The sequence below is a fragment of the Dendronephthya gigantea genome, unplaced genomic scaffold, assembly GCF_004324835.1.
Source record: "Dendronephthya gigantea isolate DGI-Jeju-01 unplaced genomic scaffold, DenGig_1.0 000035F, whole genome shotgun sequence".
NCBI lineage: Eukaryota > Metazoa > Cnidaria > Anthozoa > Malacalcyonacea > Nephtheidae > Dendronephthya > Dendronephthya gigantea.
In genome coordinates this window covers 709,170-723,433 of record NW_021163045.1, presented here as the reverse complement: position 1 = coordinate 723,433, position 14,264 = coordinate 709,170, and the positions used below count along the sequence as shown (strand labels likewise).

General features: G+C 38.7%; 2 protein-coding genes across 3 annotated transcripts in view; both read right to left on the bottom strand.

Annotated features, from left to right (window-relative positions):
- LOC114525803 overlaps positions 1–14,264 on the bottom strand; it is a 231,355-nt gene that overhangs the window by 127,283 nt on the left and 89,808 nt on the right. The window lies entirely within an intron of this gene.
- Positions 1–14,264, bottom strand: part of LOC114525804 — a 71,478-nt gene that overhangs the window by 53,814 nt on the left and 3,400 nt on the right. The window contains exons 7-28 of one of the 2 annotated variants that reach the window (XM_028547236.1): positions 13,442–13,597; positions 10,758–10,931; positions 10,077–10,241; positions 9,203–9,373; positions 8,925–9,083; positions 8,470–8,643; positions 7,862–8,026; positions 7,499–7,672; positions 7,047–7,208; positions 6,247–6,420; positions 5,784–5,960; positions 5,264–5,437; positions 4,861–5,016; positions 4,261–4,440; positions 3,681–3,857; positions 3,074–3,244; positions 2,764–2,934; positions 2,056–2,150; positions 1,687–1,739; positions 1,358–1,497; positions 640–942; positions 233–529 (exon numbers count right to left, since the gene is read on the bottom strand). In XM_028547236.1, coding sequence (XP_028403037.1) covers positions 233–529; positions 640–942; positions 1,358–1,497; positions 1,687–1,739; positions 2,056–2,150; positions 2,764–2,934; positions 3,074–3,244; positions 3,681–3,857; positions 4,261–4,440; positions 4,861–5,016; positions 5,264–5,437; positions 5,784–5,960; positions 6,247–6,420; positions 7,047–7,208; positions 7,499–7,672; positions 7,862–8,026; positions 8,470–8,643; positions 8,925–9,083; positions 9,203–9,373; positions 10,077–10,241; positions 10,758–10,931; positions 13,442–13,597 — 3,768 coding nt within the window. The remainder of the gene's footprint in view (positions 1–232; positions 530–639; positions 943–1,357; positions 1,498–1,686; positions 1,740–2,055; positions 2,151–2,763; positions 2,935–3,073; positions 3,245–3,680; positions 3,858–4,260; positions 4,441–4,860; positions 5,017–5,263; positions 5,438–5,783; positions 5,961–6,246; positions 6,421–7,046; positions 7,209–7,498; positions 7,673–7,861; positions 8,027–8,469; positions 8,644–8,924; positions 9,084–9,202; positions 9,374–10,076; positions 10,242–10,757; positions 10,932–13,441; positions 13,598–14,264) is intronic. The other variant, XM_028547235.1, reaches the window with a different exon arrangement.

Sequence of the window (14,264 nt, the reverse complement as noted above, 5' to 3'; positions counted from 1 at the left end):
CACAAACCAATGTAATATAGCGCACTTAACGCACTCCACGTACTGCAAAATACGCAATTATAATTACAAAGACAGACAGACAGACAGACAGACAGACAGACAGACAGACAGACAGACAGACAGACAGACAGACAGACAGACAGACAGACAGACAGACAGACAGACAGACAGACAGACAGACAGACAGACAGACAGACATTAAATAGACAGGCAGGCAGGCAGGCAGACATACCATGCTCCAAGGTGACAAAACTCGTACTAGCTTCTTCTCCACATCCGGGCGTTGTTTTGGCAGACACGTAGACATAATACTTCGTAAAATGATCCAAACCAGTAAGAACGGTCTGCAGTTGTTCAACGTCGGTGACATTATGAGTGCTACTGGTTGATGCTCCTCTTGCTTTATATCTCACGCAGTAGCCTCGTTGAATGCCGTGCCAATATTCCGAGCTCACTGTGGTCCAGGATAAATTTAACGATTGAGATGTTGGAGACGAAATGTTCAATATTTTCGGTGCCACACTTGGAACTGAAAACAAATGTTTGTAATTACATATAGTTACATTTTGTCAGCGAAACATGATGCGACATTCGAATTTGATTTGTAAAATGTGCAAAGCATAAAAAACGAAGCCATACCATCTTCCAGGGTAGTTTTTGTGACAGGTGCACTTGGGATACCATTTCCTTTCTCAGAGTAAGGGCAAATCACCATTCGATATTCGGTGAATTTCTTGAGCTCCTCCAAAGTCTTCGAAAGTTCGGTAGGGGCTACACCGATTTTCTGGTACGGTTTTGCTGCCGTTTCTTTATAGAACAAAACGTATCCAGTGAGAGTCGACGTGCTCGATGTTTCAGCTGAGCTTGGCAAAGCTGGCCATTCCGCTCTTATGCTAGTTGAATTCAACGGAGTTGCTTGCAGAACAAGTGGTGACGAAAACACTAAAAGATAATGAAGTAAGTGATTTGTGAACTTTTCCATTACCAATCTTTGCGTTAAAACTGTACACATAGTTAACATGTGTACAGTTAGAACCTTCATTAACCCACAATAAACCATTATTGAACCATAGCTTTTAAACTTATACTTTTTAGTTAGTGAATAAAGGCTTTTTGCTTATTACATCCCAAATGTTTGCTGGTTTTGCCTAAAAGTTATGATAATAGTGTCCCGAAAATGGACTGGTAAGCAATGGTACGAGCCGACGACAAATATACTCTGACTGAATACGAATCCTTTTGTTTTCCATGACCGGACTTTAAAGCCGAAATAATAAATATTGATATATTAGAATTTGAACCGAGAGAATAAGAAGATACTGTGAAATTCTTACTTACCAACAACGTATAATCTTACCGTTTGTTGAGATCATGCTGTGTAGAACGGTTTCCGTTGCTGAATCCAGCAATTTATCTTGGAGGACAACCAGCTCATCACCGGCAAGCGACTGATAGTTAAGATCCAATTTGCACTTCACTTTATTTCCCACTCCGGCGCTGAAATAAAGGGGAAATAATTGTGGGACATTCAAATAATTGTGGGATTCAAGGTTGTCCAATCAGACAGCTTGGTGTATACCACGTGCTTGGAACCACGTCTGTAAACAGTAATAACTACCCCATTATTCACGCTCGTGAGATTAAAACCTTGCCCTCGAACCTAGTAAACGGGCGGGTGGGCCTTACCTGCACGATGTAAATGTGATGTCTGGAGGATATGCCTCGTACACAGAATTTATCTAGAAAAGAATGAATGTGATATTTATTATCCTAACACCACGTTAAAGAAGACTGCCCTGGATGGTTGGAAGCAGGCACCCTAAAAATCATTTGGGATTGGTTCATTTGAACACAACAATATGGGGGGCGATTTGGATCCTCGTTTATGATATTTGATGAAAAATGCAGGCCATACGCAGTGCGTCAGCATCATGATGATATAAAGATTTAAGACTTAGAAATCCTGCTTCACGGTTTTGAAATCCGCTTCAAAATTAGTTTTCAAGACCCTAACTTTGTCAGTGAACTCTACTATGGTGGATCTTCCACACTCACCTTTCCCTTTACAGAGTTCTCGAATGCGGTCACGTCACTGTTATATTCAGTCATCGTAAAGCTGTCGAAGGTCACGTCCAACCTGATGTTAGCGGCTAAAAGAGCGAAATAACGCAGATTTTTGTTCAGTGGGTGAAAACGTCTGAATTGGTGGGTTCAAAGGAAGGGTTGTGGGGTAAATTACCCCGACGCCCAGCGTAAAATGGAGCTGCAGAAAAACATAATGCTTTATTGGTCGGTGTTCAGTTGATTCTCTTAAAACACGGGGGAAGGATTCATTTTTTTAGCCAATGTCTTAATTGGAAAATTTTTTTGTCTTTGAACAGCGAAGATCACTAAGAGACAAATCTGTTTAGGAAAGCATGTTCAGGGTTATTCACTTATTCTCTGGTCACAAACATGACACTGCTATTCTATTTTCTAACATGCGACATATGAAGCCTGCAGAAACAGCAATGTAACGTGTGTGACCGGAGAATCGCCCTTCATATATTCTGACGTTATCCTGTGAGATTCAAAACAGGTTAACATTGGGGATTGGATAAAAAGGAATAATTAGCGAAGGTCTGCACGCTTGAGTAAGAAAATAGGAATTGGGGATAGAAACAAGACTACGAAAACGCCGTTTCTGAAGAGGCTTTGAACTCACAGAGGCTTTGAATTGGAAAATCTCTTTCCAGCACCCATTTTAATAATGCACTGACTTACGCGAACAAGGAAACGTGTTGCAATTATTGGCCTCATAGGAAGGACCAGTGCAGTTCTTTCCACCATACATCGGAGTTGGGTTGGTACACGAACGTTTCCTATCCGAGGTACCAGTTCCACAAGGTTTGTTGCAGAACATCCAGGGACCCCAGTCACTGTAGCCTCCGTCAACTACGAAAAATAAAAGCATTAAATGATGTCCAGGCCGCTGATCTATATAAAATCTGAATAACGTATGGCCTCAAGAAATATTTCCCAATTCGGTGAATAACATAGAGATATAATAATAAAGAATAAAAAAGCCATTTACTAGGACAATGATGTGTGTTGCAGTAGTTTAAGTCATGGCCCGGTCCTTCACACGGTGAACCACCATGAGCTGGACTTGGATTGTCACATAATCTGCCTCGCACTCGAGTTCCGTTTCCACACTCCTTCGTACAAGTTGTCCAAGATGACCACTCGCTATAGTTTCCATGAACTAAAATAACCTTCACAATTACTATTTACAACGACTTCGCTTGGTCATGTTCGATAATAATGAACTTATTACCAAAGTTAATCTTAATCTGGTAAAGTCAATAGAGTAAAGGTTTGTCTTTATAGGGACCAGTGAAAAAGGTTTGTACATATAAGGGACAGTGAGGAAGGTTTGTCTATACTGGGGATGGCGAGAAAGGTTTGTCTACATAGAGAAAGGTTTGTCTATGTAGTATACGCACATATACAAAAAAGAATCCTATTTGAATCACATCTATATATGTTCTCTTTTCAAAAATAACGGGATTAAATCACAACGATAAATCAGATTAGATCATGACGATCATCAGATTATATCACCACGATCATCAGATTAGATCATGACGATCATCAGATTATATCACCACGATCATCAGATTAGATCATGACGATCTTACCTGGACAAGGATGGATATTGCAATCGTATGATTCTTCCCCATCCCCTTTGCACCCTGCGGCCCCAGGGGCTGGGGGCGGGTTATTACATAACCTGTAGCGGATCTCGTGTCCTCCATCACACGCCTTTGTACAGGGGTTCCACCACGCCCAATCGGACCACTCGGCTGGAGGAGGCTCTGATACAAGAGAAATTTGACACTGAACATGTCCCATTACGGTGTTCAAAGTACCATACAGGCCATCGCCGGGCGATGTCAGGTCAGTTAGCAAATTTTGTAACAGTTTTTTGTATAGTATACAGGGCAAGTTGTATGCAATTGTCATTTTGACGAGTGTAATAGAGGGCCTATGTATGCCACAAACTTTCTTTTTTTCTTCAGCGTGGAATTTGGAATGTCACGGTTGTACGTGTGTTAATACATTCACGTACCCCAGCGTAAAAATCGCACAGTATAAATGCGACAGATCGATGGTATAAATGGCCTTGATTGTATAAATTAGTATTAATATTTAAAATTAACAATTAAAATTTTGTATAAATTAGCATTATTATTGAAGGCCAGAATCAAAGAGGAATACCTGGACATTTGATGTAATCGTATTCATTGCAAGGCATCACTTCGATATCATGGCCAGTGCAATATTTTCCACCATTTCTCTGAAGTGGATTGTTACAAACTCTGGTTCTAACTTCTTCCTGGTGACCGCATGTTTTACTGCACGGAGACCAATCAGTCCACATGGACCAACCTCCGTTCACTACAAAATGGGAAAATTTATTGTATGGAGACCACACGAATGTCGTTATAGGATAATATTAACTTATTATGGGCCGAGCGACAAAGGAGCGATACTTCACGGTACAGACCGAACAAGCGAGTTCAAACAAGTGAGGTATGGAGTTTACGGACCGCTCATCAACCCTCATCAACCCAATCAGAATAAAGGCTTTCGTAAAGCCATATAGTAAGTATCATATATTTACATAATATACATTCCCTACATGCATGAAGATGGTACTCGGGAATAGGGATAATTTGTAGTAGGATATGACACCGAGTGGCAGCCCGCCATGGCAATTCAAGTAGAATTTTCTGCTTGCCATGGCGGGCTGCCACTTGGTGTCATATTTCAGCTCGAATCACAAAGAAAAACGGAATGGATGCATAACTCTTTTACCTGGGCAAAGTTGTGTTTCACAGCTCATCGTGACGTTAGTAAGAGTCTGACAAGAATCTTTTTCCTGAAGGGTACATTCTCGTGTTTTGTGCATCACACCCTCACACCCAGATGAGCAAGCACCCCAGCTTGCCCAGGTGGAGAAATTCACATCGTCTTAAAAGAAACATTAAACAGATTTAGTAATGTAAGCGAAGTGTAATAAGTGTAAGTAATCCTGCGATGGCGAGTACAATTCGAGATTATTTGTACCGGTGTTGTCTCGACAAGCAGCCGGGGTTTGAGTTTTGTTGAAAAACAGACGATTGGACTGATAAAAAACGGACGATTGGTGTAGGTGGGTGGGAGGTGCAAAAAATATAAATCTAGCTTCCCTCGCGGTCTAATAAATGAAGCCGCTTACCTAGACAATTGGCTGCATTCTCACATTCTTTCATCTCGTAGAGTGGTCCCAGACAATCGCTCCCACCAAACAATGGTGGAGGATGCGTGCAGTTGCGATATCTGAAACGTGTCCCAAATCCACATGAAGTCGTACAAGCTGACCAATCTGTCCACGGAGTGAAGTTTCCGTTTACTGCAAAGAAGGATATCGGCACTAGGAGCCAGCGAGTTTTACTTTTGCGGAAAAATATAGTTAAATTACACATCTACTGTATTTATACTTACATATCGTTGATAAGAACCGTGAAAGGCAGTCAAAAAGTATTTCATATTCATGAAAAGAAAGAGCTTTTACAAACTATCAAGACTTAATTTATACACACTAAAGGCTTAAAGTGTAAGGTTACCTCTAGCACTTAAATAATAATAAACATAAATTGAACGCTGTTTTTTGCGAACAATATTTTTGAAAAAATCTTGCCCTGACATATTATTTTGACTGGTAAATTTTCATATTTTTCAAGAATACAATTTTTTACCATTGCATGGTTTGTTATAACACTTCATGCTTTGCTCTGTCGAAGCGGTGCAGTATGTTTCCTCTTGTGGTGGATACGTAGGTACAATGGTGCAAAAACGGGTTCTTTTTTGTCTTCCTTCACCACAGTCAACACTACATGATCCCCAGTTACCCCACTGCGAAAACTCGTCATCACCTGCAAGAAGAAACTTACTTGATGAGAAACGTTTAGACTCAAAGGTTCCGCTTCAAAGAGGCAATAGGTTTTCCAAAAATTGGTAGCCAAACTTCCTTAAATATGTACTAATAACTCTTCAGGAAAAGCCTTAGATGCCGTTAACATGATTCCGGTTAGCCGAAACGATGATTTTGAGGTAATTTTGAGGTATATAACATGATTCTGTCAAAGATGAAATGATTTCGGTAATAGCATGTGCTTGTTTGGTTTCCCATTTCATAAAGACTAATTTTGTGAAACAAACCTGGACAATCCACTGGCATAACACAATCAGAATAGTCATGAGAATTCTCAAAGCAGTCGAGGCCTCCATAAAATGGTACGGGATTGGTACATGTACGAGATCGTTCTTTCACTCCAGAACCACAGGACGCGCTGCAGGGACCCCAGTTTGACCACGATGCCCAATTTCCATGCACTAGAAGGAGAAGTCGAAATTTGTAGCTTAACCCCGCTATGTGTTCACACAGACCTAAGTCAGGAAATTCGTCATAACTTGTCAATTAGGTCAATCATCTTGATGTAAATATTTCTTTTTAAATTCAAATCGGTTGCAAAAGCAATTTTAGAATATTTAATATAAGAATTAATGTGTAAGAATTGAAGATCTGATTTTATATCTGTGTTAAACATATTAAATTTTCTTTCTACAAGAAAGCATGCTTGCAAAAATTATGCCTTTGTTGACAAACATGGAATGGAAATTCGGATAGCAAAAGGAAGATAGTCTTCATTAAGTTGATAGGACCCAACAAAATTCAAATCTTTAACTGATTCAAATTCGTCAAAATTGTTTTTAAGATCGACATTCTACCAATTGACGCCACTTTGGACATATATTTGTAATTTGACTTGTCAATTAATATATTTTGACAAAAGCCCACGGATACAAGGACGTGATGTCATCATGTCTTCAGCCCTAATCCACAAGGGCAAAACAATCACAATCTTAATAACATCAATTAGTGTCTTGACTGAATATTGTTTGATAGATATACATGACTTGGAACATGTTTAAAATGAGACCATTTGCTATAGGCCTACCTGGACATGCCCCTTTGTCGCAAGGTTTACTTTGACTGGATTCTGCGGTACATAGGCTGGGATCCGAACCATCTTTACATTTTCTTGTTCTGATACGCGCACCTTTACCACAGGTTTGAGTACATAGTGTCCATCGTGACCATTCCCCGTAACCAGCTTCATCTAGAAAGAAAATCCAATCACGAATCCTACAGGCTTATAAGAGAAAAAGGATTGGGATGCTAACGTGTAACAAGAAGATTGTAGGCCAACTGTGAAGAGAGCAAATAGAGTTTATGTGTCCTTCATTCGGCCAATTTTGGATTAATGCGGCCCTGTGTGTAACTGTTGTGGTGAAGCGAATAGCAACTTGAAGCGAATAGACGGGCTGCTGCGCGATTAGTTTGCACACTGAAAAGCAGTCACAGTAGAATAATGGGTAACGCTTTCAAACAGACAATCCTGCAACACACCTGAGCAGGGAGTGTTATGCTGACAAACTTTGACATCTGAGCTTGGTCCAGAACATCCAGCCCCGTTATATGCAGGCTCGGGGTTAGTACAGGTTCGCGAACGATTTTGAAAACCAGAACCACAGAATCCACTACAAGACGACCATGACAACCACTCTGAATAATTACCATCAACTGAAAGTAATAGATCACCGGTAAGTTTTATAGCTACCAAATGGACTCTTAGTTTTTAGTTAGTCATTACTTTTTGCGATGATTTCCTAATTTTACACTGTCGATTTATCGGACTTTAGACAGCCGCCCTCAGATTTTTTACTTCGATAATTTACTCCGTAAGGAAAAAAATTATAATTCATATCTTACCAGGACATGGTCCGGCATAGCAAGTGATATTCTGAAAAGATGTTCCATTGCAAGTAACCTCGCCGTTGGTTTTGTCTGCGCACACTCGCCTGCGAATACTCTCTCCGACTGAACATTCGGTGTCACATACAGACCACTGGGACCAGATTGCAAACCCAGCTTCGGCTAAAATGACGGTAAAAGTAAACAATGTTGCAATATTGTGATAGACAAAATCCACGACTTTACATGTGGTTTCCTTGATTACACTCTACTTGGCTTTTAAGACATCTAGCACTAAGGGGTTTACACACGTCAATTAACACCAAAACTACCAGCAGTTCTTCTCAGGACAACACTAACCTGGGGACGGTTGTATAAAACTCTTTAACAACACTTTGCATAGTTAAATCCTAGTTAAATCCTGGCGGCCGGACGATAAATAACTCAAAGATTCTCATAAATTTCCTCTGAAATTAAGTTATGCCTATGATGTGTCGTATTCTCACTAAACAATTTCGCTCTGTCATCATATTTCCTGTGGTTCCCTGTATTAAAATTATTGTGCTATTTTCCAATACAAACAATTTATAACTTCATAAATAAGAAACATGTACACATGTACTTACCTGGGCAAGTGTTTGGCATTGAGCAAAATCGTTCTTCCTCGCTCAAACCTAAGCAATCACTTCCTCCAAGAGCCGGCTCGGGATTGGTACATTTTCGCGTCCGAAGAATTTTGTCTGAGCCACAAGCTACAGAACATTTCGACCACTGGGTCCATTCTGTAAAGTTTCCATCGACTACAAAAAAGAATGACAAATACAAGTCGGAGAAATAAATAGTTTCAGATGCCGAAACTATGCGAATGTTATAGAAGATTTTGAATTTTCACTTAAATAATTGATGTAATTGAGCAGTAAAGTGACTGTTCTCGAAAAATATATTTTGCAGATGGGAATCCAGCCTTAGCTGGATTGAAAGGTTGAAAAACTGGAGAAAAAATGAATCAATTTCAACACGAACGTGGGAATAAATAAAAAAATTATTAAGAGAATGTTAAAAGGCGTTTGTGGTAGTTTACCTGGGCAATCTGGAATCAGACATTCCAGAGTTTCCGAAGTAGGGCCAGTACAGCCGCTACCACTTTCATTAAGACAGTGACGTGTCTTCAATTTGGTCCCAGAACCACAAGTAACACTGCAGGGTGTCCAGCTTGACCAATCCGTGTAGCTACCATCACCTAAACAGTAATTGATGTACCGCTCGTAAAATTGAATGAGCGTGCAAATATAGAACATGAAATATTGGAACCGTTAGGAAGGAAGAGAAAGAATATATGAGCATGCTTTCTGAACAAACCTTGACATCCTATGATCTCACAATCCTGAATCAATTCTCTTTCCCCAACGCAATCTTTTCCTCCATGTTTTGACGTCGGATTATCACAAAAGCGCCTTCTTCTCTTCACGCCAGTACCACAGGTTTTGGAACACGCGCTCCACTCTTTCCAATCTGAAAATCCCCCGTTAACTATGAGGGAACAAAGAACATTGTTATTGCTATGGTTATTGCAACTTTTGTTGTTATTGTTGACTGTCGTTTTGATTGTTGCTGTTGGATTGTTGTTTTCTTGTTACTGTTGTCGTGGTTATAGTGGTTGTGGTTAATTTTGTTGTTGTTATTCTTGTTACAGTTGTTTCTGTGGTTATTGTTATGGTTACTGTTGTCGTTGTTATTGTTGTTGTTGTGCTTATTGTTGTTGTTGTGGTTATTGTTGTTTTGGTTATTGTTGTTGAGGCTTTTCTTGTCATGGTTAGTGTTGTTGATTTTATTTATGTTATCATGCTAACTTTTGTTGCGGCTGTTGTTGTTGTTGTGGATTATTGTTGTTGTTGTTACTGTTGTGGTTGTTGTTACCACTGTTGTGGTTATTGTTGTTGTCAATTATTGTGGTTATTGTTGTTGTTAATTACTGTTGTTGTTGTTTTTGTGATCACTGTTGGTATGGTGAGTATGGAAATTGTTGTTGTTATTGTTGTTGTTTTTTATGTTGTTGTTATGATAGTTGTCTTCCTGCTCATTATTGCTGCTGTTGTTGTTCGTTGTACTGTTGTCTTATTATTGTTTTCGTGGTCATCATTGTCGTTGTGGTTATTATTGTGGTTATTATCGACTGATGCTAGATTGCTCTGGGTTTAGACGGTATTACAACTGTTACTGAAGCATTACATACCAGGGCAAGGAGCATCATTGCAATCAAAAGTTTGAGCAGTGGCTCCTTTACAGAAGGAGTCTCCAGGATTGGCCATTGAACATTCTCTAGCACGCGTCTTTTCACCAGGTCCGCAGGTCACACTGCACAAGCTCCAGGCAGACCATTCCCCAAAACCAATCTCATCTGAGAAGAAATGCAGTGCTTATATCAGGCGGAGAAATGATTTGCTGCTATATTATTAGAACTAGATTTAAAACAATCTTGGCAAAATTTGCAGTTGAAATGGCTGAGTGAATGGATTATCCAATTTCATTCATAACATTAATCAGAAAGTTGACCTTTTTGCCTTAAACTTGAGGCCTATGCTAACTGATACAAAACGAGAATTTTCAGGTTGCAGAAGCAAATAAAAATACCCCTGATAAGATCATTTAATTCAAGTGGAAGTCAAGTCCGTATGTAAACAAACGGTTTGTTTACATTTTCTACTTCTACACTTTTTAAAATACGTTGTGTTGTCTCAATATATAAGACACATTATTATGAGCAGAAGCGGTGCGCAGTACGGACTTGACTTCCACTTTAATTAACGAATTTCCATAACGAAACCGAGTGATTATGAGCATTGAGATCTTCTAACAAAATGCCCTAATCGCATTTTACTGTTTTTACATGTATGTTTGCTTTCTACTTGCTAACCTGCACACATTGCAATTAAAACACATTGCTTTGTCTCTTTTAAAGGATCCTCGCAATCTTTTCCACCATGGGCTGGGGCTGGATTGCTGCACTCTCGACGGCGTACCAACTGACCTGTCCCACACGTAGCCGAACAAACGGACCAATTCCCCCATTCCGTATACCCCCCGTCCACTGAAATAGAAAGTAAGCTTAATTTAATACATTTGCACGAGCCTTATTAAACCAACGGCTTGGAACCCGAGGGGGAATTGACTTTATGTACGTTCAGTGGGGTAGCCAGCCCGACAATTTAATCATACTATGCTAATATTATTTTGGTGCTCATTGACTGTGAAAACAATGAATTTCTAAAGAAATGAATAATGGAAATAACATAAAATTTGAATAGCTAGACTAAATCGTCAGGCTGGCTACGCCACTGTCTACGTTAGGGTCAGGTATTTGGGGCAATCGGGTAAGATATAAATTATGAAACTATTTTTGTCTTGGTTACTGTTACGTATTGCCTCTAACACTCCCCTTAACAAAAAGACGCTGGTTTTAATCCACAGGGTTTAATAATGTGATAATAATATTATTTAACAGATGAACTGAAATAGCGGGAAAAGACTGGGTCTAACTGTGAGATAAAAATCCATTTCTCGGTTGAAACAACAGCTGGGCATTTTGTACGGAGCATGCGCGAACTTGGCATCCACGCACACGAAACGCCTTCGTAGTTTTCGGAAAGACCTCGTATATTTAAATTTAAATAATGGCGGCTGATAGGAGTGAAGATAGTTGAATATCTTTTGCAGTAAAAGAAAGAATTCGGCACTTTACGAAAAGAAGAATATCATGTACGTGTAACTGCTGGTTTTGTTGTATCTTGTGGTACAAAACATGGCATTGAGAAAGCATCTGAATGATCTAAATTAGCAAACAATATGTTGGTTTGTCACACTCACAACTTTGTTCGTCACTTTCGTGTGGAAATTAAGAATTTCAGTCACAATGTGGTCGTCGTTGGTTAGTTAGCAGTTAAGGAAGCATTTATTGCAGGAAGCTTTCAGTCATTTGTCAGCTTTCAGCTGGACATTAACTTAAAAAAGCCACCAGAATCTTCACAGTGGGACTATGGCATGAGAGTATTGAAACCAAAATAGTTATGTTCATTTTATCAGATGTTGATCTTTCCATATTAATCAATTTATAAAATATATACAACTGTGCTATGCAAACAATCTCGACTCCTCTACATCATTTATTTAATAATTTTTATAAAAAAAAAGTGAAATATGGACAGCTGTAGCAACAGTCTCAGGCCAAATTGAGCTCAAACATATATATTTCCACCTCCCTTAGGAAAATGAAAGGTTCTAAAGATTCCCCATTATTGTATTTTGATGCAAGCAATGTTATACTAAATTTTTGCTCAAATAATTTTATTATACTCTAGTTAAATGATCAGAAATAGGAAGTAACATATCCCACAGGCTAATTTATATGTTTGTTTACAGACAAAAATAAGTATTGTGCGCATTTTTCTCAGCATGCCCACTAACTTTTTTATAAAGTTTGAACAATATGGATAGTTTTAAGTCATGTTTCGGAGAGAGGCACTGGTAAAAATTTTAAAATATTTTTATATATGTGCCACAGCATCACATAATTTCACAAAGCAAGCATGGCCATATTAAAGTTTGCGGTTAGATTCTTAAAACTTACCAAATCAACAGGACTTTTCATAATTCATAACAACCAATACTTGGACATATTAAAATCACTTTTGCAGCAATTTTTACATCATAACAAACTCATGCAGAAGGAAGTTCGTAAGTATGTTACAATATGGCATTTTCAGAGTATAAGTGGTTTGTGAAATTACAACATCTAGAGCATTTTTCCCATGAGTGGCTAATGTTTCAATAAAACAAAACATGATTTAACTTTCATAAAATATACTTTATAACTGAAGGCAAAGGTCAGTTTTCACGAAATCGAAAGAGGAAAAGGTGTTATTTCTATAGAAAAATGCATGTTAAGGTACTTATTATTTCGCGTGAGAAGGGACAAATAGATTAATGAACACACCAGTGGAAACAACAATATGTCAGCTTCTGTCAAGAGTAAAATAGGGTTAATTCGTTGTTTGCATACTGCTGTAACCAGGTCCTGAAACTTTGACAATGAGTGAAATACTTCAACTTGTCGCCCATTTGCAAATAAAAATCCTTCGCAAATATTTACGAGAGAATGTCGTTATACCCTTGTATGCAAGCACGGGAACGTAATCTTTGAATACACCCTTTTATTTTCATGAACAAACCAGTAAAAAAGGAGAAAAAGCTCCTCAAAATACATGTTTTTGGCGTTCGAAGAATTAAAATTCTTCTTGAAGAAATGCGCCCGCAATTTTTAGACAGCGACAACAAAATGCCCAGCTGTTGGTTGAAACAATTTGGTGCATGTCACTTGAAATATAATTTATTTCAGTTTGAAATTTTATGTCTGTCAGAGCTGTAATCTTTATCACTGAACATAAAAATTCTTCAAATAGTTTCATAAGGGAAAATAAAAGATATAAAAACTGCAGAATGAATTTCTATTTCGAAAACCTTCTGAGCAGTGATTGGCTAAAATATAATTTTCACCATATACTAGGTTTGGTAGGGATTCAAATACATTACCCATCAATTTACCTGGGCATTTGGGAACCGTGCATGCCTTGGACTGGACGCTCTTGGCCGTACACCCTAGATCTTTGTCAGCACAAGTTCGGCTCCGTGTTTGGAATGCAGTACCACACGTGTTGTTGCAATCTAACCACGCAGCCCAATTGCCGAACCCGGCCTCACCTAATGAAAACAAGATAAAAGGCTTCAGAATATCAGCTTAAATTCCCTAAAATCAACAGGGACCGCGGAGCGTTTTTCGTATTGCTGGGGCTCGGAACCGCGCGCCTGCTAGGAGAGTCCGGGAAAATTTTGAAATATAGGTCTCTGAAATTGCCGCAAATGCCTTTCAATTTAAGGATTAATGGAAAATAATAGATAGATTGTAAAGTTTCCAGAATGTTTGGCGCTCATAACAAATATTAAACAATATAACCTTGCTTTGGTTATGATGTCAAATATTTTGAAATGGATAACCACGCTGTTTTAATGGTCAAATGCCTGTCCATTGTAAAGTTTCCAGCATGTTTGGCGCTCATATACAAACATTAAACAATATAACCATGCTTTGGTTATGATGTCAAATATTTTGAAATGGATAGCCACGCTGTTTTAATGGTCAAATGCCTGTCCATTGTAAAGTTTCCAGCATGTCTGGCGCTCATATACAAACATTAAACAATATAACCATGCTTTGGTTATGATGTCAAATATTTTGAAATGGATAACCACGCTGTTTTAATGGTCAAATGCTTGCCATATGTAAATTTTCCAGCATTTTGGCGCTTGTATTGCTTGTAAATTTGAGCGAACTAAAAAATATTCGAAATTAAAGACTAATTACGGAAAA